This window comes from Bombina bombina, chromosome 3, assembly GCF_027579735.1.
Source record: "Bombina bombina isolate aBomBom1 chromosome 3, aBomBom1.pri, whole genome shotgun sequence".
NCBI classification, from domain to species: domain Eukaryota; kingdom Metazoa; phylum Chordata; class Amphibia; order Anura; family Bombinatoridae; genus Bombina; species Bombina bombina.
The window spans coordinates 479468870-479494048 of record NC_069501.1 but is presented as its reverse complement, the minus strand read 5'-3'; the positions used below and the strand labels follow the sequence as shown (position 1 = coordinate 479494048).

General features: G+C 41.4%; 1 protein-coding gene across 1 annotated transcript in view; it reads right to left on the bottom strand.

Annotated features, from left to right (window-relative positions):
- Window positions 1-25179, bottom strand: part of MAPK13 (mitogen-activated protein kinase 13) — a 252293-nt gene that overhangs the window by 182622 nt on the left and 44492 nt on the right. Inside the window, exon 5 of the mRNA XM_053706810.1 lies at window positions 18832-18861. Within this exon, the coding sequence (XP_053562785.1) occupies window positions 18832-18861 (30 nt within the window). The remainder of the gene's footprint in view (window positions 1-18831; window positions 18862-25179) is intronic.

Genomic DNA, 25179 nt, shown 5'->3' with positions numbered 1-25179 from the left:
CAGCCAACTCTAGATCTGAAACACAATTCAGAAATACTTGAGCTTTCACTGGATTTACTGGGACACGGGAAAGAAAAAATCTCTTTGCAGGAGGTCTCATCTTGAAACCAATTCTGTACCCTTCTGAAACAATGTTCTGAATCCAAAGATTGTGAACAGAATTGATCCAAATTTCTTTGAAAAAACGTAACCTGCCCCCTACCAGCTGAACTGGAATGAGGGCCGTACCTTCATGTGAACTTAGAAGCAGGCTTTGCCTTTCTAGCAGGCTTGGATTTATTCCAGACTGGAGATGGTTTCCAAACTGAAACTGCTCCTGAGGAAGAAGGATCAGGCTTTTGTTCTTTGTTGAAACGAAAGGAACGAAAACGATTGTTAGCCCTGTTTTTACCTTTAGACTTTTTATCCTGTGGTAAAAAAGTTCCTTTCCCACCAGTAACAGTTGAAATAATAGAATCCAACTGAGAACCAAATAATTTGTTTCCCTGGAAAGAAATGGAAAGTAGAGTTGATTTAGAAGCCATATCAGCATTCCAGGTTTTAAGCCATAAAGCTCTTCTGGCTAAGATAGCCAGAGACATAAACCTAACATCAACTCTAATAATATCAAAAATGGCATCACAGATGAAATTATTAGCATGCTGGAGAAGAATAATAATATCATGAGAATCACGATTTGTTACTTGTTGCGCTAGAGTTTCCAACCAAAAAGTTGAAGCTGCAGCAACATCAGCCAATGATATAGCAGGTCTAAGAAGATTACCTGAACATAGATAAGCTTTTCTTAGAAAAGATTCAATTTTTCTATCTAAAGGATCCTTAAACGAGGTACCATCTGACGTAGGAATGGTAGTACGTTTAGCAAGGGTAGAAATAGCCCCATCAACTTTAGGGATTTTGTCCCAAAATTCTAACCTGTCAGGCGGAACAGGATATAATTGCTTAAAACGTTTAGAAGGAGTAAATGAATTACCCAATTTATCCCATTCCTTGGAAATTACAGCAGAAATAGCATTAGGAACAGGAAAGACTTCTGGAATAACCGCAGGAGCTTTAAAAACCTTATCCAAACGTATAGAATTAGTATCAAGAGGACTAGAATCCTCTATTTCTAAAGCAATTAGTACTTCTTTAAGTAAAGAGCGAATAAATTCCATCTTAAACAAATATGAAGATTTATCAGCATCAATCTCTGAGATAGAATCCTCTGAACCAGAAGAGTCCAAAGAATCAGAATGATGGTGTTCATTTAAAAATTCATCTGTAGAGAGAGAAGATTTAAAAGACTTTTTACGTTTACTAGAAGGAGAAATAACAGACAAAGCCTTCTTTATGGATTCAGAAACAAAATCTCTTATGTTATCAGGAACATTCTGCACCTTAGATGTTGAGGGAACTGCAACAGGCAATGGTACATCACTAAAGGAAATATTATCTGCTTTAACAAGTTTGTCATGACAATTATTACAAACAACAGCTGGAGGAATAGCTACCAAAAGTTTACAGCAGATACACTTAGCTTTGGTAGATCCAGCAGGCAGTGGTTTTCCTGTAGTATCTTCTGGCTCAGATGCAACGTGAGACATCTTGCAATATGTAAGAGAAAAAACAACATATAAAGCAAAATAGATCAAATTCCTTATAAGACAGTTTCAGGAATGGGAAAAAATGCCAAACATCAAGCTTCTAGCAACCAGAAGCAAATGAAAAATGAGACTGAAATAATGTGGAGACAAAAGCGACGCCCATATTTTTTAGCGCCAAATAAGACGCCCACATTATTTGGCGCCTAAATGCTTTTGGCGCCAAAAATGACGCAACATCCGGAACGCCGACATTTTTGGCGCAAAATAACGTCAAAAAATGACGCAACTTCCGGCGACACGTATGACGCCGGAAACGGAAAAGAATTTTTGCGCCAAAAAAGTCCGCGCCAAGAATGACGCAATAAAATGAAGCATTTTCAGCCCCCGCGAGCCTAACAGCCCACAGGGAAAAAAGTCAAATTTTTGAGGTAAGAAAAAATATGATAATTCAATGCATAATCCCAAATATGAAACTGACTGTCTGGAAATAAGGAAAGTTGAACATTCTGAGTCAAGGCAAATAAATGTTTGAATACATATATTTAGAACTTTATAAATAAAGTGCCCAACCATAGCTTAGAGTGTCACAGAAAATAAGACTTACTTACCCCAGGACACTCATCTACATGTTTGTAGAAAGCCAAACCAGTACTGAAACGAGAATCAGTAGAGGAAATGGTAAATATAAGAGTATATCGTCGATCTGAAAAGGGAGGTAAGAGATGAATCTCTACGACCGATAACAGAGAACCTTATGAAATAGACCCCGTAGAAGGAGATCACTGCATTCAATAGGCAATACTCTCTTCACATCCCTCTGACATTCACTGCACGCTGAGAGGAAAACCGGGCTCCAACTTGCTGCGGAGCGCATATCAACGTAGAATCTAGCACAAACTTACTTCACCACCTCCCTTGGAGGCAAAGTTTGTAAAACTGATTTGTGGGTGTGGTGAGGGGTGTATTTATAGGCATTTTAAGGTTTGGGAAACTTTGCCCCTCCTGGTAGGAATGTATATCCCATACGTCACTAGCTCATGGACTCTTGTTAATTACATGAAAGAAACAAGGTATTTACGCCATACCTTATGGTAAATTTTCAGAGTAACAGGCTTACGAGCCTGGATCATGGTCTCAATGACCAACTCAAAAAAAACACACTTAGACAAAAACTAAGGGTTCAATCTCCAAGAGGTCAGTTTCAGAGAAACAAAATTTGGATGGAAGAAAGGACCCGGAATTAGAAGATCCTTCCTCAGAGGCAAACTCCAAGGAGGCAGAGTTTACATGTTCATTAGGTTTTCATACCAGATCCTGTGCAGTCATTAGAATTACCGACACGCTCTCCGGTTTGATACGAGCAATGACTCGTGGAAGAAGAGCAAACTGAGGAAACAGATAAACTAGACCGACCCCCCAAGGCACCAGCAGAGCATCAGAGCTGCCTGCAGATCTCTTGACCTTGAACCGTACCATGGAAGCTTGGCGTTCTGCCGAGACGCCATCAGATCCAACTCTGGCACCCCCCACTTGAGGGTTAACCTGGAGAACACCTCCGGATGGAGAGCCAACTCCGCCAGATAAAATATCTGTCTGCTCAGGAAATTCACCTACCAGTTGTCCACTCCTGGAATGTGGATGGCAGATAAACAATTGCAAGCTTCCACCCAATGAATAATCAGTGCCACCTCCTTCATGGCCAAGGAACTCAGAGTTCCTCCCTGGTGGTTGTAAGCCACTGAGGTGATATTGTCCGACTGAAATCTGATAAAGTGGGCTAAAGCCAACCGAGGCCAAGTAAACAGAGAATTGTAAATCGCTCTCAACTCCATGATGTTTATGGAGAGAGCAGACTCTTCCCTACTCCATAAACCCTGTGCCTTTAACAAGTCCCAGACTGCTCACCAGCCTAGCAGACTGGCATCAGTGGTCACAATCACCCAAGAAGGTCTCTGGAAGCATGTGCCTTGAGACAGATGATGTTCTTGAGAAAACCACCATGGAAGGCAATCTCTCGTTAATACGTCTAGATCTATCCTCTGGGACAGATCGAAATGGTTTCCGTTTCATTGCTTGAGCATGCATAATTGCAGCTCTCTCAAATGGAATCGAGCAAAGGGAAAGACGTCCATGGAAGAGACCATCAACACAATTACTTCCATACATTGGGCTACAGATGGCCGAACAGTAGACTGAAGAGAGGCAATCAAAGAGAATATTGGATTTACTGACCTCCGTCAGAAAAACCTTCATAGATAGGGAATCTATTATAGTCCCTAACATCACCACACTTTTAGCTAGAACAAGGGAGCTCTTTCCCAGATTCACTTTCCATCCGGGGGAACGTAGCAAAGACAACAAGATCTCTGTATGGGAGCTTGCTTGTTGAAAAGATGGCACCTGAACCAAAATGTCTACATAAGGCACCACTGCAATTCCCCGAGACCTGATCACTGCCAAAAGAGCCCCCAGAACCTTGGGAAAAATTCTGGGAGCTGAAGCAAGGCCAAATGGAAGAGCCACAAACTTCAAACGTTTCTCTAGAAAAGCCAATCTCAGAAATTTGTGATGATCCCTGTGAATAGGGACATAAAAATATGCGTCCTTCAGGTCTATGGTCGTCATGAACTGACCTTCCTGAACCAAAGGAACAATGGACTGAATGGTCTGCATTTTGAAGGATGGCACTCTGAGAAACTTGACACTTTAGGTCCAAAATGGGACGAAAAGTCCCCTCTTTCTTGGGAACCACAAACAGATTTGAATAGAATCCTAGACCCTGTTTCTTTACTGGAACAATCACTCCCAGAGAGAAAAGATCCTGAATGCAGTTCAAGAATGCCTCTCTTTTTACCTGAATTGCAGACAACCTTAAGAGGTTAAACCTGCCCCTGGGAGAGAATTTAATTCTTTTAACCCTGAGAAACAATGTCCACAGCCCAAGTATCTGGGACATCTCATAACCACTCCCGATAAAACAGGGAAAGTCTGCCCCCCACTTAATCTGACTCCGGAACGAGGGCCGACCTATCTAGCTGATTTAGACTCAGTTGAGGGTTTCTTAGATTGCTTCCCCTTGTTCCATGACTGTCTGGGTCTCCAAGAGGACTTGGATTGCTCCTGTTTGGAAGAGGAATTCTTTTGGCCTTTGAAATTACGAAAGGAACGAAAATAACTTTGACGTCCCTTAAATCAAATTTTCTAGTCTTGCTGTAGAAAAGATCCTTTTCCACCCATAATATCAGATATTATTTCTGTCAGTCCAGGCCCAAACAAAGTCTTACCCTTGTAAGAAAGCGCCACAAAGCCAAGACAGAGAAACCAGACAGTTTGGCCCCCAATTTAATAACTTGCATGTTAGCATCAGAAATAAAAGAATTGGCTAGCTTATGAGGCTTAATCCTATCCTGAATTTCCTCCAATAAGATGCTGCACTTGTCACTGTGGCAATACAAACTGCAGGTTGCCATTGAAGACCCTGATGCACATACATCTTCGAATATACCTCCAGCTTCTTATCAATTGGATCCTTAAAAGAGCAATTATCCTCTATAGGGATTGTAGTTCGCTTAGCCAGAGTAGAAAAAGCCCCTTCTACTTTAGGCACCGTGCGCCAAGAATCCTTAATGGATTCAGCAATAGGAAATATCTTCTTAAAAACTGAAGACGGGGAGAAAGGAATTCCTGTTTTTTCCCCAATTCATGCGCAATAATCTCCGTCACACCATCTGGAACAGGAAACACTTCCATAGAGGAAGAGACATTATAGAATCTATTAAGCTTACTAGATTTCTTAGTGTTAGCTACAACAGGAGAGTCATAATCATCCAAAGTAGCCAAAACCTCATTTAATAAAACATGAAGGTGTTCAAGCTTAAATCTAAAGCTTACTTCTTCCACCTCAGACAAAAAATTAACACTGACAGAATCAGAGTTTTCACCCTCAGAAGGAACTGAGTTAACATCCTCCCTAGAATTATGAGGAAGATCGACCTGTATAGTAGCTGCTGAAACAGACACCTTACAATCTATTAAGTGTTTAGTTTTCCTCTTGCGTTTTTCTAAAACAGGAAAATCAGATAAAGCTGCAGATACCACAGAAGATAGCTGTGTGGCAAAATCTGCAGGCAAATATACCCCACCAGGAGGTTGAGAGGAACCACAGAGCCTTGGGACGATTGAGAAGGCTGCGGCATTGCCTGAACAGCATCATCCTGAGAGACATAAGGCAATAATTTTTCTTTACATTGTAGCGTTCTAGCTAAACAAGTAGTACAAAATTGCAAAGGAGAAACAATGTGCGCCTCTAAACATAATAAACATTTATTAAAAACAATATCATTATTATCCATGTCCATAGCTAAGAAAATCAGCCCCAGGAAAAAAACAAAACAAATAAAAACACAACTGTCACTTTAAGAGAAAGATATAAAAAAAAAAAAAAAAAAAAAGGTAAAAAAAAAAAAAAAAAAAGGTAAAAAAAAAAAAACAAAAAAAAAACTAAAGCTAGACAACCTCTACACCTCAGCAGCACTGAGCTGCCTACCGCAACTCCAGGAGACTTGAAAAGGACAGAGACTGACACGCAACTACACATACACTGAGACAGACTGCAGCAACAACACAGACGCCCATCCGTTCTGTATAACTGAAACACAAGGATAACATGACCAGCACATCCGGAAAAGCGCAGACAAGAAAAAAGGCACGCATTCCGAAAAACACAACTGTTACAACATAAACAAAACAAACATTTGCCAAATTTTTTTTAAATCTAGCAACATCCGATCCCAACGTGCAATCCCCAAATCACATAGTGCCTGCATACTGCCTATCGAATCCTATTTAAAGGATTACTAAATCACAAAGAAAAACTGCAGAGTATAAATAATGGATCTTTAAAAGTGCAAAGACTCCTATACCTAGACAAAAAAGCACTTATCTGCAGTCTAGCTGTCCGGAAGGAAGACAGCTCACAAGGCGTGAAAGGACACAAACTCCTTAAAGAGACCTGTGGTAAAAAAGAAAGAACAGAGTATCCAACTCTGGCTTTCTATAATTAAGGCAGCAAAATGTTAGGAAACAAAGTAAGCACCACCTTACAACTTCCTAACTGCTTAAAAGTCACCACTACTCTGCAGCAGAGATTGATGTGGACTACAGCTATACCCAAATCCTTGCTTGCAGGGAAAACTATCCCCATAAAGCATCTCATTTCTTTAGGCACCAAACTTCACCTCCTCCATTGACAAAGGCAAAGAGAATGAATGGGGATTATGGGAAGGGGAGTGATATTTAACAGCTTTGCTGTGGTGCTCTTTGCCGCCTCCTGCTGGACAGAAGATATATTCCCACAAATAATTGATGACTTTGTGGACTCACCATATCTTAGGAAAGAAAGTTGCATCACTTGTGATGTAGGCCAAGGAAAGCACAGCTGGTGCATATGCACAACAGGTAATGACAGGTATTACTTGAGGCAGTCTCAGGATGGCATTTACTCTCATCTAGTATCCAAAAAGTGTTTGGAGTGGACATATTAGATAATCCTCCATCTTTAGAGATTTAAGGGGGACAGCTCACAAGAGGCAAAAAATTATTTTTGTTACATGTGTCTGAATAGCATGCAGAGCTTACAGTCAAAAGTAAATACTGGCAGACAGTCCTGGATTAAGATATCCCAGATATACAAATAGTGTGTATATGTATATAGAGATATAGATCTCTCTCTCTAGGTTGGGTTGTCCCAGACATGTAGACAAGCTATTACCCTACACTGGTGGTCTTAAAAATCCTGCCCTGGGGCCAAATGCGGCCCTCAAGATAGTTTTATCTGGCCCTACCTTGTTTAATAGGTAAACCATTAATATAGGCTGTCTATTTGTTTTTTTCGGGGGGGGGGGGGGGTTCTAGGAGGTTGTAACTAAATATAAAGACAAGCATCCAGTGTAGACTCCCACCATGCACTGCTTGGATAACATTGTTATACAGTTCCAGAATGATCACTTCACTTGGCACTCACAAGACAAGTCTAGACAACAGTATATGTCTATTGTGGGCTACAACTCCCACCATGCAGTAGTACTTGGGGAAATGTCACTTCCAGTTCCTAGTATATCCAGTTCAAGAGCACCTACTCAGTCCAAGCTGCCCCCATTGGAGAACAACATTTGGCCTGTGGCCCCAAGGTACATTGAGCTTTATCTGTACAAAGGACGAAAAAGAAGAAGGCGCCAACATAGTGCGATTCAGTCTTAAAATATTCTCACTCCCCACGCATTCAATTAATTGCACTTACGAGAAGTAAGGCACTTGATAAGTGCTACATAGGCCTTCTGGAACATTAACAGCTGTCCAGGTAGCTGCTCGCTCGTCACACAAGTGAATCTCTTGATACAGTGGCTCTCCTGTTAGCCCGAGGTGTATAGGGTCCCTGAAGCTTGTAATCCTGTAGTGCTTCAATTGCTCGAAGTAGTCACCCTCAGGTAATAATGCACAACCAGGTGGGCTAACAACGTGACAACTGAACACTTCAGGAGATTTAACAGAGAATCAATACAGCAAGCCTGAAAGAGCTTTCAGGCTTGCTGTATTGATTCTCTGTTAAATCTCCTGAAGTGTTCGGTTGTCACGTTGTTAGCCCACCTGGTTGGGCATTATTACCTGAGGGTGACTACTTCGAGTAATTGAAGCACTACAGGATTACAAGCTTCAGGGACCCTATACACCTCGGGCTAACAGGAGAGCCACTGTATCAAGAGATTCACCTGTGTGACGAGCGAGCAGCTACCTGGACAGCTGTTAATGTTCCAGAAGGCCTATGTAGCACTTATCAAGTGCCTTACTTCTCGTAAGTACAATTAATTGAATGCGTGGGGAGTGAGAATATTTTAAGACTGAATCACACTATGTTGGCGCCTTCTTTTTCGTTCTTTGTACAGATTTGCTCCACTTGAACTGCCTTCAAGTTTTGGAAGAAGTGTTTGCAGCCATATTGAACTCTTATTCATCTTTGGACTTTAAGGTCTTTCTAACAGTTTTATCTCTGAGATTGTTACAATACTATCTATTCCATAGCACTGTGGGATATACATCAATATCACATTTACGTTGTGTGATATTTATTATTATTATTTATATTTCTATTTATTTCATGAATTGGGTATTTGCATTGTTTTTTTATGTTACTAGACACAATTGTTATTTTGTTGACAGCAATCACATTTTAATATTATTTATATAGAGGTGCATCGGATTTTATTTTTCTTGTACTATTAGCATACATTGAGCTTTATACCTCTGCCCTACACAATTTAGAAGAATAGAGTTCTAATTATGTAAACAAAAAAAATCTGCAACTAGATTGCAGTATCCTACAAATAATATTGCCGACCCAGCTACTTAATAATGCCACAGGGCTGGCAACATTTTCTGAGGAGAACACTGGGTAATGTGGGATCATTGGCAACAGAACTATCAAAATAATGCAAAAATATATTTTTGGTGTCTAAGCAGTTTGTTTTTTGTCTCTTCTCCTATAAACCTGTATTTTAATTGCAGGATGACACACATTCCTTCTTAGGTGTTGTCTGCATTCCTGCTAGAAATTGCTAGCTATCATAGCTTGTGGCTACTGCAGCCTAATCAGCTTTTATCCAATTTAATTTAAAGGAAAACTAAACATCTTGCCAATTACAAGATAGTTCTGCTGTTTTACTACAGAACATATTAGCCTTGTCTAAATATTTTTAAAAGAAATGAACATCTAGTTTGCTGCAATTGTCTTTAGCCAAACTTCACCCAACATTTGCCTTATTTGGAGAAGCCAATCCAGGCTTGCTTCTGCAGAAGACAAGGCTAACCACATACATTTTAGTACAAAACGCATTGTTTTGCAGCTGTTATCTGCTGATGCCAATAAGGAAAACACATAGTAGGGTTAGCCTTGAAGAAGTCTGCAGTGTGCATTTGCAGTTCTGAAAATTAGACAATCCACAATTTTAGAGGTAAACTACATGAAAAGTAATAACATTTGTAATTGTTTTACTATGGATAAGTAAACATTTTCTAATAAAATCTTAAGATGTCTGTCCCTTTAAAGAAAATAATTTTGCCAATCTGAGCACCTTTCACTAGAATATCTTAAGGGCATCAATTTTACCAAGGTTGTGTGATATATATTGTATTATAATCCTTTTCCGTTACCTGCTGTTTTTCATTTGCCTCAAAACCACCTGTTGTGTTTATCATTATACCATATCATGAACACTGCTTTTCTCTGGTCACTATGCCTACAGTAATGATATTGATGCTTCTTCACAAGCAAGCTCCAACTTCAGCCCTTGTGTTACACCCTGGTTTAATTTCCCAGACACTAAACATTTCAAATTTGCTCAGGGGGCGTATTTTGGCCTAGGCAAAACAAGGCACTTGCCTAGAGCAACAGATTGTAGAGGGGCAGCACATTTTTTGTGGCTATATTTATAAGAAGCTTACAGTTATTTTAGAAGTATTATAAAAAAGGTATATAATAGGAGATTTTGCCCAAAGGAGCGTACATTTTCGGGTGGGGGGGTATAACACGAGACTACCCATGGAGCTTACAGTACAGAGGTAACTAAACCTTTCATTTATTTAGCTAGCTATGGCCATTAGTCCTTTTGGCTTTCAGCACTTAATATTGTGTTTGGGGAAGTGTTGTTTCAAGAAATATGTTTGTTTTTTATATTTATTGCAGCAATAGATAGATATGTGTGTTTGTGCGTGACAGTGTATGTGTCTTCAACCTCATGCGTGTTTGTTAATGTGTGCGCGCTGCGCACGGTGTTTTGCAAGGCCTAGTGAACATTATGTGATTATTAAATGAATAAAGTGACAGCACCGCTTTCTTTAACCTTCCATCAAATAATTGACCTAAATGCTCGTGCACGGGATAGGGTCTAGTCTCCTTACCCAATAATTAAATACAAAAAAATCCCAGCACCAATAACTCATTAATACGCTTTGCACCTGCACGGTCCTGTGTCTGTAAAGCTACACACAGAACAAGATTCACAGAGGTTGGTGACATTGAGGTAGGAGTTTGGCAAATTCAGAAACTGACAGCATCTATGGTTCAGCACTCACACATGACTGCGGTACGTCTCACGGATACCATATACGCCAACACCACAGAGCCTTGAACAGAATATATGACCCAGGTAACATTGATATCCACGCAATACTGTTTGGGGTTGTTGAAGCTGTATCAAATCGTTCAAGAAGTTCCTTGATAAGTGGTTGTTTAATTTGGTATAGTGAGTGAAGATTATTATGGTTGTGTGAATTTGGAACAACAGCTAAATACCTCTGTCACATATATTGATGAAAGACCAATGTGTGTTAGCGGATGTGAGACAGGGGCCTCGGTGTTTATAATCATGCTTATGCAATGTGATTATAATTGAAGATTGTCTTGAATTAAATACAATTTATGAAAGACATAACTGGTACTGACAAGGACATTGGAACAGTTCTTTATAAAGATAACATTCAGAATCAGATTTAACTGTTCAATGACGATAGTATTGCAATACTGAAATACAGATGCTTCTTTTCCAAGCATAGTTGGGACGACATATCGTTATATATCAGCTGATTCAATGGGAAATGTATTCATCATATGATTTAAGTATTGTTTATGTCACCAAGATTCCATTAATAGTTGCAACTTTGAAGAGACTGTTACAAGATATCATCTCTTTCTCTTGTTAAGTGTATCCAGTCCACGGATCATCCATTACTTATGGGATATTAACTCCTCCCCAACAGGAAGTGCAAGAGGATTCACCCAGCAGAGCTGCTATATAGCTCCTCCCCTAACTGCCATTACCAGTCATTCTCTTGCAACCCAACGAATAGATAGGATGTGTGAGAGGACTGTGGTGATTATACTTAGTTTCATACCTTCAATCAAAAGTTTGTTATTTTATAATAGCACCGGAGTGTGTTATTCCTTCTCTGGTAGAATTTGAAGAAGAATCTACCTGAGTTTTTCTATGATTTTAGCCGGAGTAGTTAAGATCATATTGCTGTTTCTCGGCCATCTGAGGAGAGGTAAACTTCAGATCAGGGGACAGCGGGCAGATTAATCTGCAAAGAGGTATGTAGCAGCTTATTATTTTCTGACAATGGAATTGATGAGAAAATTCTGCCATACCGATATAATGTAAACTCAGCCTTAAATGCAGTAGCAGCAACTGGTATCAGGCTGTCATGTATGTATATTTTACACTTCAGTATTCTGGGGAATGGCACTTTCACTGGAATTATACTGTATGCATAAAATTTTAGCCTAATTTGCAGGGACTAGCAACAGGCTTTTTAATAACACCTCAATTTATTAATGTTAAACGTTTTTTTGCTGGCATGTAAAATCGTTTAATTTTCTGAGGTACTGGGTGAAAAAATGTTTTGGGGCACTATTTTTTTCCACTTGGCAGTCGTTTTATTTAATTTATGACAGGTTTACTGATCTCTCTCACTGTTATGTGTGAGGGGGAGGGACCTTTTTTGGTGCTTTTGCTATGCATCAAAAAATTCAGTCAGAAGTTTGTCTTCCCTGCATGATCCGGTTCATCTCTACAGAACTCAGGGGTCTTCAAAACTTGTTTTGAGGGAGGTAATCACTCACAGCAGAGCTGTGAGATTGTAGTTGACTGTGATAAAAAACGTTTATTTCTGTATTTTTTTTTTTATTTTTTTTTTCTGCTATCAGGGTTAGTTATCCTTTGCTAATGGGAGCAATCCTTTGCTAAAATTGTGTTTTTTTACAAAGATTTGATGCTATAACTTTTCAGTTTATTAATTTTCAACTGTCATAACTTTTTCTGTGCTTCTTATAGGCACAGTACGTTTTCATATTATAGTAAATTACTTGAAAAGTATTTCCAAGTTGCTAGTTTATTTGCTAGTGTGTTAAACATGTCTGATTCAGAGGAAGATATCTGTGCTATATGTGCTAAAGCCAAAGTGGAGCCCCAATAGAAATTTATGTACTAACTGTATTGATGCTACTTTAAATAAAAGTTAATCTGTACAAATTGAACATATTTCACCAAACAACGAGGGGAGAGTTATGCCGACTAACTCGCCTCACGTGTCAGTACCTGCATCTCCCGCTCGGGAGGTGCGTGATATTGTAGCCGCCGAGTACATCTGGGGCGGCCCATTACAAATCACATTACAGGATATGGCTACTGTTATGACTGAAGTTTTGGCTAAATTACAAGAACTAAGAGGTAAGCGTGATCACTCTGGGGTGAGAACAGAGTGCGCTGATAATATTAGGGCCATGTCAGACACTGCGTCACAATTTGCGAAACATGAGGACGGAGAGCTTCATTCTGCGGGTGACGGTTCTGATCCAAACAAACTGGATTCAGATATTTCAAATTTTAAATTAAGCTGGAAAACCTCCGTGTATTACTAGGGGAGGTGTTAGCGTGCTCTGAATGATTGTAACACAGTTGCAATACCAGAGAAAATGTGTAGGTTGGATAAATATTTTGCGGTACCCGGGCGAGTACTGACGTTTTTCCTATACCTAAGAGACTTACTGAAATTAGTACTAAGGAGTGGGATAGACCCGGTGTGCCGTTCTCACCCCCCTCCGATATTTAGAAAGATGTTTCCAATAGACGCCACCACACGGGACTTATGGCAAAACGGTCCCTAATGTGGAGGGAGCAGTTTCTACTTTTAGCTAAGCGTACCACTATCCCGGTGTGAGGATAGCTGTGCCTTTTTCAGATCCAATGGATAAAAAGTTAGAGGGTTACCTTAAGAAAATGGTTTGTTCAACAAGGTTTTATATTGCAACCTCTTGCATGCATTGCGCCTGTCACGGCTGCAGCATCATTTTGGTTTGAGTCTCTGGAAGAGACACTTGAATCAGCTCCATTAGATGAGATTACACACAAGCTTAAAGCCCTTAAGTTAGCTAACTCATTTATTTCAGATGCCGTAGTACATTTAACTAAACTTACGGCTAAGAATTCCGGATTCGCCATTCAGGCACGCAGAGCACTGTGGCTAAATCCTGGTCAGCAGACGTTTACTTACTTCTAAATCTAAATTGCTTAATATACCTTTCAAAGGGCAGACCTTATTCGGCGCCCCCCCCCGGGGTTGAAAGAGATTATCGCTGACATTACAGGAGGTAAAGTCCATGCCCTGCCTCAAGACAGAGCCAAACCTAAGGCTAGACAGTCTAATTTTCGTTCCTTTCGTAATTTCAAAGCAGGAGCAGCATCAACTTCCTCTGCACCAAAACAGGAAGGAGCTGTTGCTCGCTACAGACAAGGCTGGGAGACCTAACCAGTCCTGGAACAAGGGCAAGCAGGCCAGGAAACCTGCTGCTGCCCCTAAGACAGCATGAATCGAGGGCCCCCCGATCCGGGAACGGATCTAGTGGGGTGGCAGACTTTTCTCTCTTCGCCCAGGCTTGGGCAAGAGATGTCCAGGATCCCTGGGCGTTAGAGATCATATCTCAAGGGATACCTTCTTAGACTTCAAATTCTCTCCCCCAAGAGGGAGATTTCATCTGTCAAGGTTGTCAACAAACCAAATAAAGAAAGAGGCGTTTCTACGCTGCGTACAAGATCATTTTATTAATGGGAGTGATCCATCCGGTTCCGCGGTCGGAACAAGGACAAGGGTTTTCACTCAAATCTGTTTGTGGTTCCCAAAAAAGAGGGAACTTTCAGGCCAATCTTGGATTAAAAGATCCTAAACAAATTCCTAAGAGTTCCATCGTTCAAAATGGAAACTATTCGGACAATTTTACCCATGATCCAAAAGGGTCAGTACATGACCACAGTGGATTTAAAGGATGCTTACCTTCACATACCGATTCACAAAGATCATTACCCGGTATCTAAGGTTTGCCTTTCTAGACAGGCGATTACCAGTTTGTAGCTCTTCCATTCGGATTGGCTACGGCTTCCGAGAATCTTCACAAAGGTTCTGGGTGCTCTTTTGGCGGGTACTAAGACCGCGAGGAATTGCGGTAGTCTCCGTACACCTAGACGACATTCTGATACAAGCTTCAAGCTTTCAAACTGCCAAGTCTCATACAGAGTTTAGTACTCGGCATTTCTAAGGTCGCATGGATGGAAGGTGAACGAAAAGAAGAGTTGCTCTCTTTTCCACTCACAAGAGTTCCCTTCTTGGGGACTCTTATAGATTCTGTAGAAATGAAGAATTTACCTGACAGAAGACAGGTTAACAAAGTCTTCAAAATGCATGCCGTGTCCTTCATTCCATTCAACACCCGTCTGTAGCTCAATGCTGGTGGTGGTGATCGGCTTAATGGTAGCAGCAATGGACATAGTACCCTTTGAGCACGTCTACATCTCAGACCGCTGCAATTGTGCATGCTAAGTCAGTGGAATGGGGATTACTCAGACTTGTCCCCCTACTCTGAATCATGGATCTAGAGACCAGAAATTCTCTTCTATGGTGGCTTCTTCCCCTCGGCCACATCTTGTCCAGTGGGATGCCATTCCAAGCAGGCTGGATCTAGGACAATTGTAACAACAGACGCCAGCCTACTAGGTTGGGGCGCTGTCCTGGAATTCTCTGAAGGCTCAGGGACAATGGAATCAGGAGAAGAGTCTACCTACCAATAAACATTCTGGGAAATTGAGAGCAGTTCTCAATGCGCCTTCTGGCTTGGCCCCATGTTAACAACTCGGGGGGTTCATCAGGTTTCAGTCGGACAACATCACGACTGTAGCTTACATCAACCCATCAGGGAGGGACAAGAAGCTCCCTAGCAATGATGGAAGTATCAAAGATAATTCGCTTGGGCAGAGTCTCGACTCTTGCCACCTGTCAGCAATCCACATCCGGGAGTGGAGACTGGGGAGGCGGATTTCTTAAGTCGTCAGACTTTTCATCCCGGGGGAGTGGGAACTTCATCCGGAGGTCTTTGCCCAAATACTTCGAGCGTTGGGGCAAACCAGAGATAGATCTCATGGCGTCTCGACAGAACGCCAAGCTTCCTCGTTACGGGTCCAGATCCAGGGATCCGGGAGCGGTTTCTGATAGATGCTTTGACAGCACCTTGGACCTTCGGGATGGCTTATGTGTTTCCACCCTTCCCGATGCTTCCCTCGATTGATTGCCAGAATCAAATAGGAGAGAGCATCAGTGATTCTATAACGCCTGCATGGCCACGCAGGACTTGGTATGCAGATCTATTGGACATGTATCCCTGTCCACCTTGGGTCGCTACCTCTGAAACCAGGACCTTCTGATCCAGGGTCCTTCAAAACATCAAAATCTAATTTCTCAGAAGCTGACTGCTAGGAAATTGAACGCTTGATTTTATCAAAACGTGGTTTTTCTGAGTCAGTGATTGATACCTTAAGTACAGGCTAGGAAGCCTGTTACCAGAAAGATTTACCATAAGATATGGCGCAAATACTTGTATTGGTGCGAATCCAAGAGTTACTCATGGGAGTAAGGTGTAGGATTCCGAGGATATTGTCTTTTCTACAAGAAGGTTTAGAAAAGGGTTTATCCGCTAGTTCCTTAAAGGGACAGATTTCAGCTCTGTCCATTCTTTTACACAAACGTTCTGTCAGAAGTTCGGACGTTCAAGCTTTTTGTCAGGCTTTAGCTAGGATCAAGCCTGTGTTTAAAACTGTTGCTCCACCATGGAGTTTGAACTTAGTTCTTAATGTTTTACCAGGGGGTTCCGTTTGAACCCCTTCATTCCATTGATATCAAGTTGTTATCTTGGAAAGTTTCTGTTTTTAATGGCGATTTTCCTCGGCTCGAAGAGTCTCTGAGTTATCTGCTTACATTGTGATTCTCCTTATCTGATTTTTCATTCAGACAAGGTAGTTCTGCGTACTAAACCTGGGGTTCCTACCTAGGTGGTCACTAACAGGAATATCAATCAAGAGATTGTGGTTCCATCTTTGTGTCCTAATCCTTCTTCGAAAAAGAACGTCTGCTACACAATCAAGATGTAGTCCGTGCCCTGAAATTTTATCTACAGGCAACTAAGGATTTTTCGACAAACGTCTTCCCTGTTTTGTCGTTTATTCTGGTCAGAGGAGGAGGTCAAAAAGCTTCGGCTACCTCTCTCTCCTTTTGGCTTCGTAGCATAATACGGTAGCCTAATGAGACCTGCTGGACAGCAGCCTCCTGAAAGAATTACAGCACATTCTACTAGAGCTGTGGCTTCCACTTGGGTGCCTTTAAGAATGAGGCTTCTGTTGAACAGATTTGCAAGGGCTGCAACTTGGTCTTCTCTTCATAACTTTTTCAAATTTTACAAATTTGACACTTTTGCTTCCTTCGGAGGCTGTTTTTGGGAGAAAGGTTCTTCAGGCAGTGGTTCCTTCCGTTATAAAGATCCTGCCTGTCCCCTCCCGTCATCCGTGTACTTTAGCTTTGGTATTGGTATCCCATAAGTAATGGATGATCCGTGGACTGGATACACTTAACAATATAAAACATAATTTATGCTTACCTGATAAATTTATTTCTCTTGTAGTGTATCCAGTCCACGGCCCGCCCTGTCACTTTAAGGCAGGTAATTTTTCCATTAAACTACAGTCACCACTGTACCCTATGGTTTTCCTTTCTCTGCATGTTTTCGGTCGAATGACTGGTAATGGCAGTTAGGGGAGGAGCTATATAGCAGCTCTGCTGGGTGAATCCTCTTGCACTTCCTGTTGGGGAGGAGTTAATATCCCATAAGTAATGGATGATCCGTGGACTGGATACACTACAAGAGAAATAAATTTATCAGGTAAGCATAAATTATGTTTTATAAATCCAAGCATCTATATATCACTGAGGCTGTGAACTTTTTTTTTTCCTTTTTACCTTTTTATTTTTGCAGGTGTTGCTGGTTATTCCCCCTTGGGGTTGATATAATTACCTTTGTCTTATCTTTTTTCTCTATTTTTATTACCTTTTTGTTTGCTGTGCTGCGATTGGCTGAGTAGAGTGACTATTTGGCTAGTAGTTTTGAGCAGCGATCTATGTATGGTGGATGGGGTTTGTGTGAAGATGAGTTTGTGAACAGATTTACCCTTATTTGTTGCTGTTGAAAATTATTTTTTGAGCAATAGAATTAAAGCAATCTAAGACTCAGGTGCTGGGATTTTTTTTGTATTATGTGAATATTGTGAATAAAGGCCTAAGATATTGGGGGGGGGGCATTTTGAGTCCCTAGGGCAGCACAAAACCTAAATACGCCACTGAACTTGCTCCTTGGTCAGAGTCTGCTATATTAAAAAGACACAGGCAACCTGACAGCACTAGAAACTACAGGGAGGGTTTATTTTCACCTGTGCCAAACAGAGAAAAGGTCTGTCTGGAGCCAAGCTACAGTTTAACATTATAATCCAAATTATGAGAGTGCTTGAAGGAGGACCCTGAATAATAAGCATAGATCTAATAACCCAAAAATAATGAATATGATGTAGTCAAAATATATATTTTTTTAGTTTGTGTTTTTATTTTTAACAAATAAAAACAAACTAAAAAAAAACAAACACGGAAAAAAAGTGGAAACTGACTAAAAACAAAACAAAAAACTGTTCCTGAAAAACTCAGAATGGCCTTAAAAGGGCAAGGAAGTCAAAATTAAAGTGACAGTAAAGTCATAATTAAGCATTCATCGTTCAGATAGAGCATGCAATTAAAAAAATCCAATTTAGTTCCATTATCAAACTGTACACAGACTTTATATGCACACTTTAAAGAACAGCTACTACTAAGCATGTGCAAGAGTTCACGTTGTATAAATGAGTCTGATTTGCTGCTGGCTGTCAAATTATTTAGTAGCCAGAAAAAAAAAACCTGATTGCTCATTTCAAATTTAGAGAGTGTTCGTGCATTTTCTTTTTATTATGAATTTGTTCATTATGCAGTTCTACTGTATTTAATGATCCTTTCAACTTTTAAGATTCAGTGAGAAAGCACAATTTTTAAAAAAATAAAAAAATCCAATATTCTCCTATTAGCAGATTTACCTCTCTCTGCATTCTTTTCATGACAGCATACTGGGGTAGGAGTGTGCACAACATGGCAGCTCTGTTTGCTTTTATTTTAATTGTGAAAGTAATTTTAACTTACATGCCCCTATATAACAATGGCTTGGTGATGTATGCCTAGGATACGGTTACGTTTTATATGTAAATTGCTATATAAAAAAAACTAAAGATCTGACAATACTCACCCTGTGAACGATACCAGCCGCATGAATATACTGAAAAATAAACGAGAAAAGGTGTTATAGTTCATGGCATCTCTGTATAGGGAAAGCAATTCTTTGAACTTGCATCATTATCCAATGGAACCACAGATACATCAGTCACAATAGAAGTATACACACTGCACATGCACAATCTAAATTAAAAGGATAGTAAACACCTTATAAAATATAAAGGCATTTCTGTTGTGTTATTATAGAATAACATATCAGTAAACTCTAAAGGTTTTTAAAACAAACATCCTTTTTACTGCAAGTTTTTTTTAAAAACTCCACCCATCATTTGCCTTATGTGAAGGAACCAATCAGGGTATAAGTCTGCTGACAACAATGCTAAGCTAACCAAGGACATTGTTCGTATAGAAGAAGTGCATAGTTTTGCAGTTGTTATCCATTAAAGCCAATTAGGGAAGTAAGTGTCAGGGTTAGCATTGAAAAGCCAGCACAGGGTGCATTTCAAGTTCTGAGAATAAGAAAATCCACATTTTTCAGAGCTAAATTACATGGAAATAGGGCAAAAATTTTAGATCATAAAAACAGAATTTATGCTTACCTGATAAATTACTTTCTCTTGTGGTGTATCCAGTCCACGGATTCATCCTTTACTTGTGGGATATTCTCCTTCCTAACAGGAAGTGGCAAAGAGAGCACACAGCAGAGCTGTCCATATAGCTCCCCCTCTAGCTCCACCCCTCAGTCATTCGACCGGAGGTTAGGAAGAAAAAGGAGAAACCATAGGGTGCAGTGGTGACTGTAGTTTAAACAAAAAAAATCTACCTGACTTAATAGCCAGGGCTGGCCGTGGACTGGATACACCACAAGAGAAAGTAATTTATCAGGTAAGCATAAATTCTGTTTTCTCTTGTAAGGTGTATCCAGTCCACAGATTCATCCTTTACTTGTGGGATACCAATACCAAAGTTTTAGGACACGGATGAAGGGAGGGAACAAGACAGGTACCTTAAACGGAAGGCACCACTGCTTGTAAAACCTTTTTCCCAAAAATAGCCTCCGAAGAGTCAAAAGTATTGAATTTGTAAAATTTGGAAAAAGTATGCAGCGAAGACCAAGTCGCTGCCTTACAAATCTGTTCAACAGAAGCCTCATTTTTAAAAGCCCATGTGGAAGCCACTGCTCTGGTAGAATGAGCAGTAATTGTTTCAGGAGGCTGCTGGCCAGCAGTCTCATAGGCCAGACGAATGATTATTTTCAGCCAAAAGGAAAGAGGTAGCAGTCGCCTTCTGATCTCTCCTCTTACCAGAATAGATGACAAACAATGAAGTTGTTTGTCTGAAATCCTTAGTTGCTTGTAAATAGAACTTAAAAGCACGAACCACATCAAGATTGTGTAACAGACGTTCCTTCTTCGAAGAAGGATTAGCAAACAGAGAAGGAACAACAATTTCCTGATTAATATTCTTATTAGACACAACCTTAGGAAGAAAACCGGGTTTGGTACGCAAAACTACCTTATCTGCGTGGAAAACCAAGTAAGGTGAGTCACACTGTAAAGCAGATAACTCTGAAACTCTTCGAGCAGAAGAGATAGCTACCAAAAACAAAACTTTCCAAGATAAAAGTTTAATATCTATGGAATGTAAAGGTTCAAACGGAACCCCTTGCAGAACTGAAAGAACTAAATTCAGGCTCCATGGCGGAGCCACAGGTCTATAAACTGGCTTGATTCTGACTAAAGCCTGACTAAACGCTTGAACGTCTGGTACCTCTGCCAGACGTTTGTGTAAAAGAATAGACAAAGCAGATATCTGTCCTATTAAGGAACTAGCTGATAATCCTTTCTCCAATCCTTCTTGGAGAAAGGACAATATCCTGGGAATCCTAATCTTACTCCATGAGTAACCCTTGGATTCGCACCAACAAAGATATTTTCACCAAATCTTATGGAAGATTTTCCTGGTGACAGGCTTTCTGGCCTGAATCAGGGTATCGATAACCGACTCAGAGAAACCACGCTTAGATAGAATTAGGCGTTCAATCTCCAAGCTGTCAGACGCAGAGAAATTAGATTTGGATGTTTGAAAGGACCTTGAAGAAGAAAGATCCTGCCTCATTGGCAGAGTCCATGGTGGAACGGATGACATGTCCACTAGGTCTGCATACCAGGTCCTGCGTGGCCACGCAGGCGCTATTAGAATCACAGACGCCCTCTCCTGCTTGATTCTGGCCACCAGACAAGAAAGGAGAGGAAACGGTGGAAACACATAGGCCAGATTGAAGGACCAAGGCGCTGCTAGAGCATCTATCAACGCCGCCTGGGGATCCCGGGACCTGGACCCATAAAGAGGAAGTTTGGCATTCTGACGGGATGCCATCAGATCCAATTCTGGAGTGCCCCATCGCTGAATCAGCTGGGCAAATACCTCCGGGTGGAGTTCCCACTCCCCCGGATGAAAAGTCTGACGACTTAGGAAATCCGCCTCCCAGTTGTCTACTCCTGGGATGTGAATTGCTGAGAGGTGGCAAGAGTGATCCTCCGCCCACCTGATTATTTTGGTTACTTCCATCATTGCTAGGGGACTCCTTGTTCCCCCTTGATGGTTGATGTAAGCTACAGTCGTGATGTTGTCCGACTGAAATCTGATGAATTTGGCCGCAGCTAGCTGAGGCCATGCCTGAAGAGCGTTGAATATCGCCCTCAGTTCCAGAATGTTTATCGGGAGAAGAGCTTCTTCCCGAGACCATAAGCCCTGAGCTTTCAGGGAGTCATAGACAGCACCCCAGCCCAACAGACTGGCGTCGGTCGTTACGATGATCCACTCTGGTCTGCGGAAACACATTCCCTGAGCCAGGTGATCCTGAGACAACCACCAGAGAAGAGAATCTCTGGTCCCCTGGTCCAACTGTATTTGAGGAGACAAATCTGCATAATCCCCATTGCACTTGAGCATGCATAGTTTCAGTGGTCTGAGGTGTATCCGTACAAAAGGGACTATGTCCATTGCCGCTACCATTAATCCGATTGTCTCCATGCACTGAGCTACAGATGGCCGAGGAATGGAATGAAGAGCTCGGCAAGTAGTTAAGAGTTTTAACTTTCTGACCTCCGTCAGAAATATTTTCATTTGTACCGAGTCTATTAGTGTTCCTAGGAAGGGAACTCTTGTGATGGGGGAGAGAGAACTCTTTTTGATGTTCACCTTCCACCCGTGAGACCTCAGAAAGGCCACTACAATTTCAGTGTGAGACTTGGCTCTTTGGAAAGTTGACGCCTGAATTAAGATGTCATCTAGATAAGGCGCCACTGCTATGCCCCGCGGCCTTAGCACCGCCAGGAGGGACCCTAGCACCTTTGTGAAAATTCTGGGAGCAGTGGCCAACCCGAAAGGGAGAGCCACAAACTGATAATGCTTGTCCAGAAAAGCGAACCTGAGAAACTGGTGATGATCTTTGTGGATAGGAATGTGTAAATACGCATCCTTTAGATCCACGGTAGTCATATATTGACCCTCCTGGATCATTGGTAAAATTGTCCGAATGGTCTCCATCTTGAATGATGGGACTGAGGAATTTGTTGAGAATTTTGAGATCCAGGATTGGTCTGAAAGTTCCTTCTTTTTTGGGAACCATAAACAGGTTTGAGTAAAACCCCAGCCCTTGTTCCGCAATTGGAACTGGGTGGATCACTCCCATTGTATGTAGGTCTTCTACACAGTGTAAGAACGCCTCTTTCTTTGTCGTGTCTGTAGACAGACGAGAAATATGGAACCTTCCCCTTGGAGGGGAGTCCTTGAATTCTAGAAGATATCCCTGGGATACAATATCTAAGGCCCAGGGATCGTGTACGTCTCTTGCCCAGGCCTGAGCGAAGAGAGAGAGTCTGCCCCCTACTAGATCCGGTCCCATATCGGGGGCTACCCCTTCATGCTGTCTTGGGGGCAGCTGAAGGCTTCTTGGCCTGTTTACCCTTGTTCCAGCCCTGGTAAGGTTTCCAGGCTGCCCTGGGTTGTGAAGTGTTACCCTCTTGCTTCGCAGCAGGGGAGGATGAAGCGAGACCGCTCCTGAAATTTCAAAAGGAACGAAAATTTTGTTTGTTCTTTGTCTTAAAGGATTTGTCCTGAGGGAGAGCATGGCCTTTTCCCCCAGTGATTTCTGAGATAATCTCTTTCAATTCAGGCCCGAAAAGGGTCTTTCCTTTAAAAGGGATGTTCAGCAGTTTGGATTTTGACGACACATCGGCCGACCAAGACTTGAGCCATAGCGCCCTGCGCGCCAGAATGGCAAAACCTGAATTCTTTGCCGCTAACTTAGCTAGTTGGAAAGCAGCATCTGTGATAAAAGAATTAGCCAGCTTAAGAGCCTTAATTCGGTCCATGATATCCTCATATGAGGTCTCCGTCTGGAGCGCATCTTCCAGCGCCTCGAACCAGAAAGCAGATGCAGTAGTTACAGGAACAATGCACGCTATAGGTTGGAGAAGAAAATCTTGATGAACAAAAATTTTCTTAAGTAGACCCTCTAATTTTTTAAAAGCACAACTGTCCTCAATTGGTATGGTTGTGCGTTTAGCAAGTGAAGAAACAGCCCCCTCCACCTTAGGGACCGTCTGCCACGAGTCCCGCGTGGTGTCAGATATGGGGAACATTTTTTTAAAAACAGGAGGGGGAACAAACGGAATACCTGGTTTATCCCACTCCCTAGTTACTATATCCGCAATCCTCTTAGGGACCGGGAACACATCAGTGTAAACAGGAACTTCTAGGTACTTGTCCATTTTACACAATTTCTCTGGGACCACCAAAGGGTCACAGTCATCCAGAGTAACTAATACCTCCCTGAGTAATAAGCGGAGGTGTTCTAGTTTAAAATTTAAATGCCAACTTATCTGAGTCTGTCTGAGGAGCAACCTTTCCCGAATCGGAAACTTCTCCCTCAGACAGCACATCCCTCGCCCCCATTTCAGAGCATTGTGAGCGTATATCGGATACGGCTACTAAAGCGTCAGAATGCTCATAATCTGTTCTTAAAAACAGAGCTATCACGCTTTGCAGGTAACACGGGCAGCTTAGATAAAAATACTGAGAGGGTATTATCCATAACTGCCGCCAAATCTTGTAAGGTAAAAGAGTTAGACGCGCTAGAGGTGCTAGGTGTCGCTTGAGCGGGCTTAACTGGTTGTGACACTTGGGGAGGGGTCAACGGGCTAACCTCATTACCTTCTGACTGAGAATTATCTTGGGCCACATTTTTAAGTGCAACAATATGATCTTTAAAATGTATAGACATATCAGTACATGTGGGACACATTTTGAGAGGGGGTTCCACCATGGCTTCTAAACACATTGAACAAGGATTTTCCTTGGTGTCAGACATGTTTAACAGACTAATAGTAAGACAAACAGGCTTAGAAATCACATTAATCAAGCAAAAACACACTTTGAAAATAAACGTTACTGTGCCTTTAAGAAATAAAAAAGGCACACAATTTTCCAAAACAGTGAAAAATGCACCAAACTTTCTGAAATTTTCACAGTATGTACCTAAAGCATTGGTAAGATTGCACAGCTAGCAAAAAAATCGATTAACCCCTTAATGCCCAAACCGGATCAATAGTAAGCTAACAGACCGGTTAAAACAAATTTAGCACCTTGCCACAGCTCTGCTGTGGCCCTACCTTCCCTTAGGAGTCGGATTTATGGGGAAAAAGCTTCTTATGGGTCCTCAAATTGTAGCAGGAGCCACCATGTGAACACAGCCTGAAGATCTAGTCCATCTAACTGCGCATCTGAGGCGCGAAATTAGGCCCCTCCCACCTAACTCCGGTGCTGTGAGGCCTAAAGAAACACTCCTAGGAGTTATAATACTAGCCATGTGGGTAACAACCCCTGAAAGAAACCCAAAAGGACCTTCTAAGTGTCTCAAAAACGATGTTTGCCATAAAAAAGTGTCAACCCATAAAAAAAGTGTCAACCAGCATAAATTAGCCCTGTAATGTAAGCTTGTAATTCCATACTTAGTCTCTGAATAAAGCTTATCAGTCCTTTTCTAGCATTATCACAGTCTTGTCTAGAAATAAATGACTGAACATATTTTATTGCAGCTTAATCTGCAAACCGTTCCCCCCAACTGAAGTTTTCTTGTACTCCTCAGTCCTGTGTGGTAACAGCAGTGGATTTTAGTTACAACATGCTAAAATTATCTTCCTCTCTGCAGAAATCTTCATCCCTTTTCTGCTGTAGAGTAAATAGTACAAACCGGTACCATTTAAAAATAAACTTTTGCTTGTAGAACAAAAACTACAAATCTAACACCACACTCACTTTACCCTTCCGAGAGAGACCCTATTGCTTAGAGCCG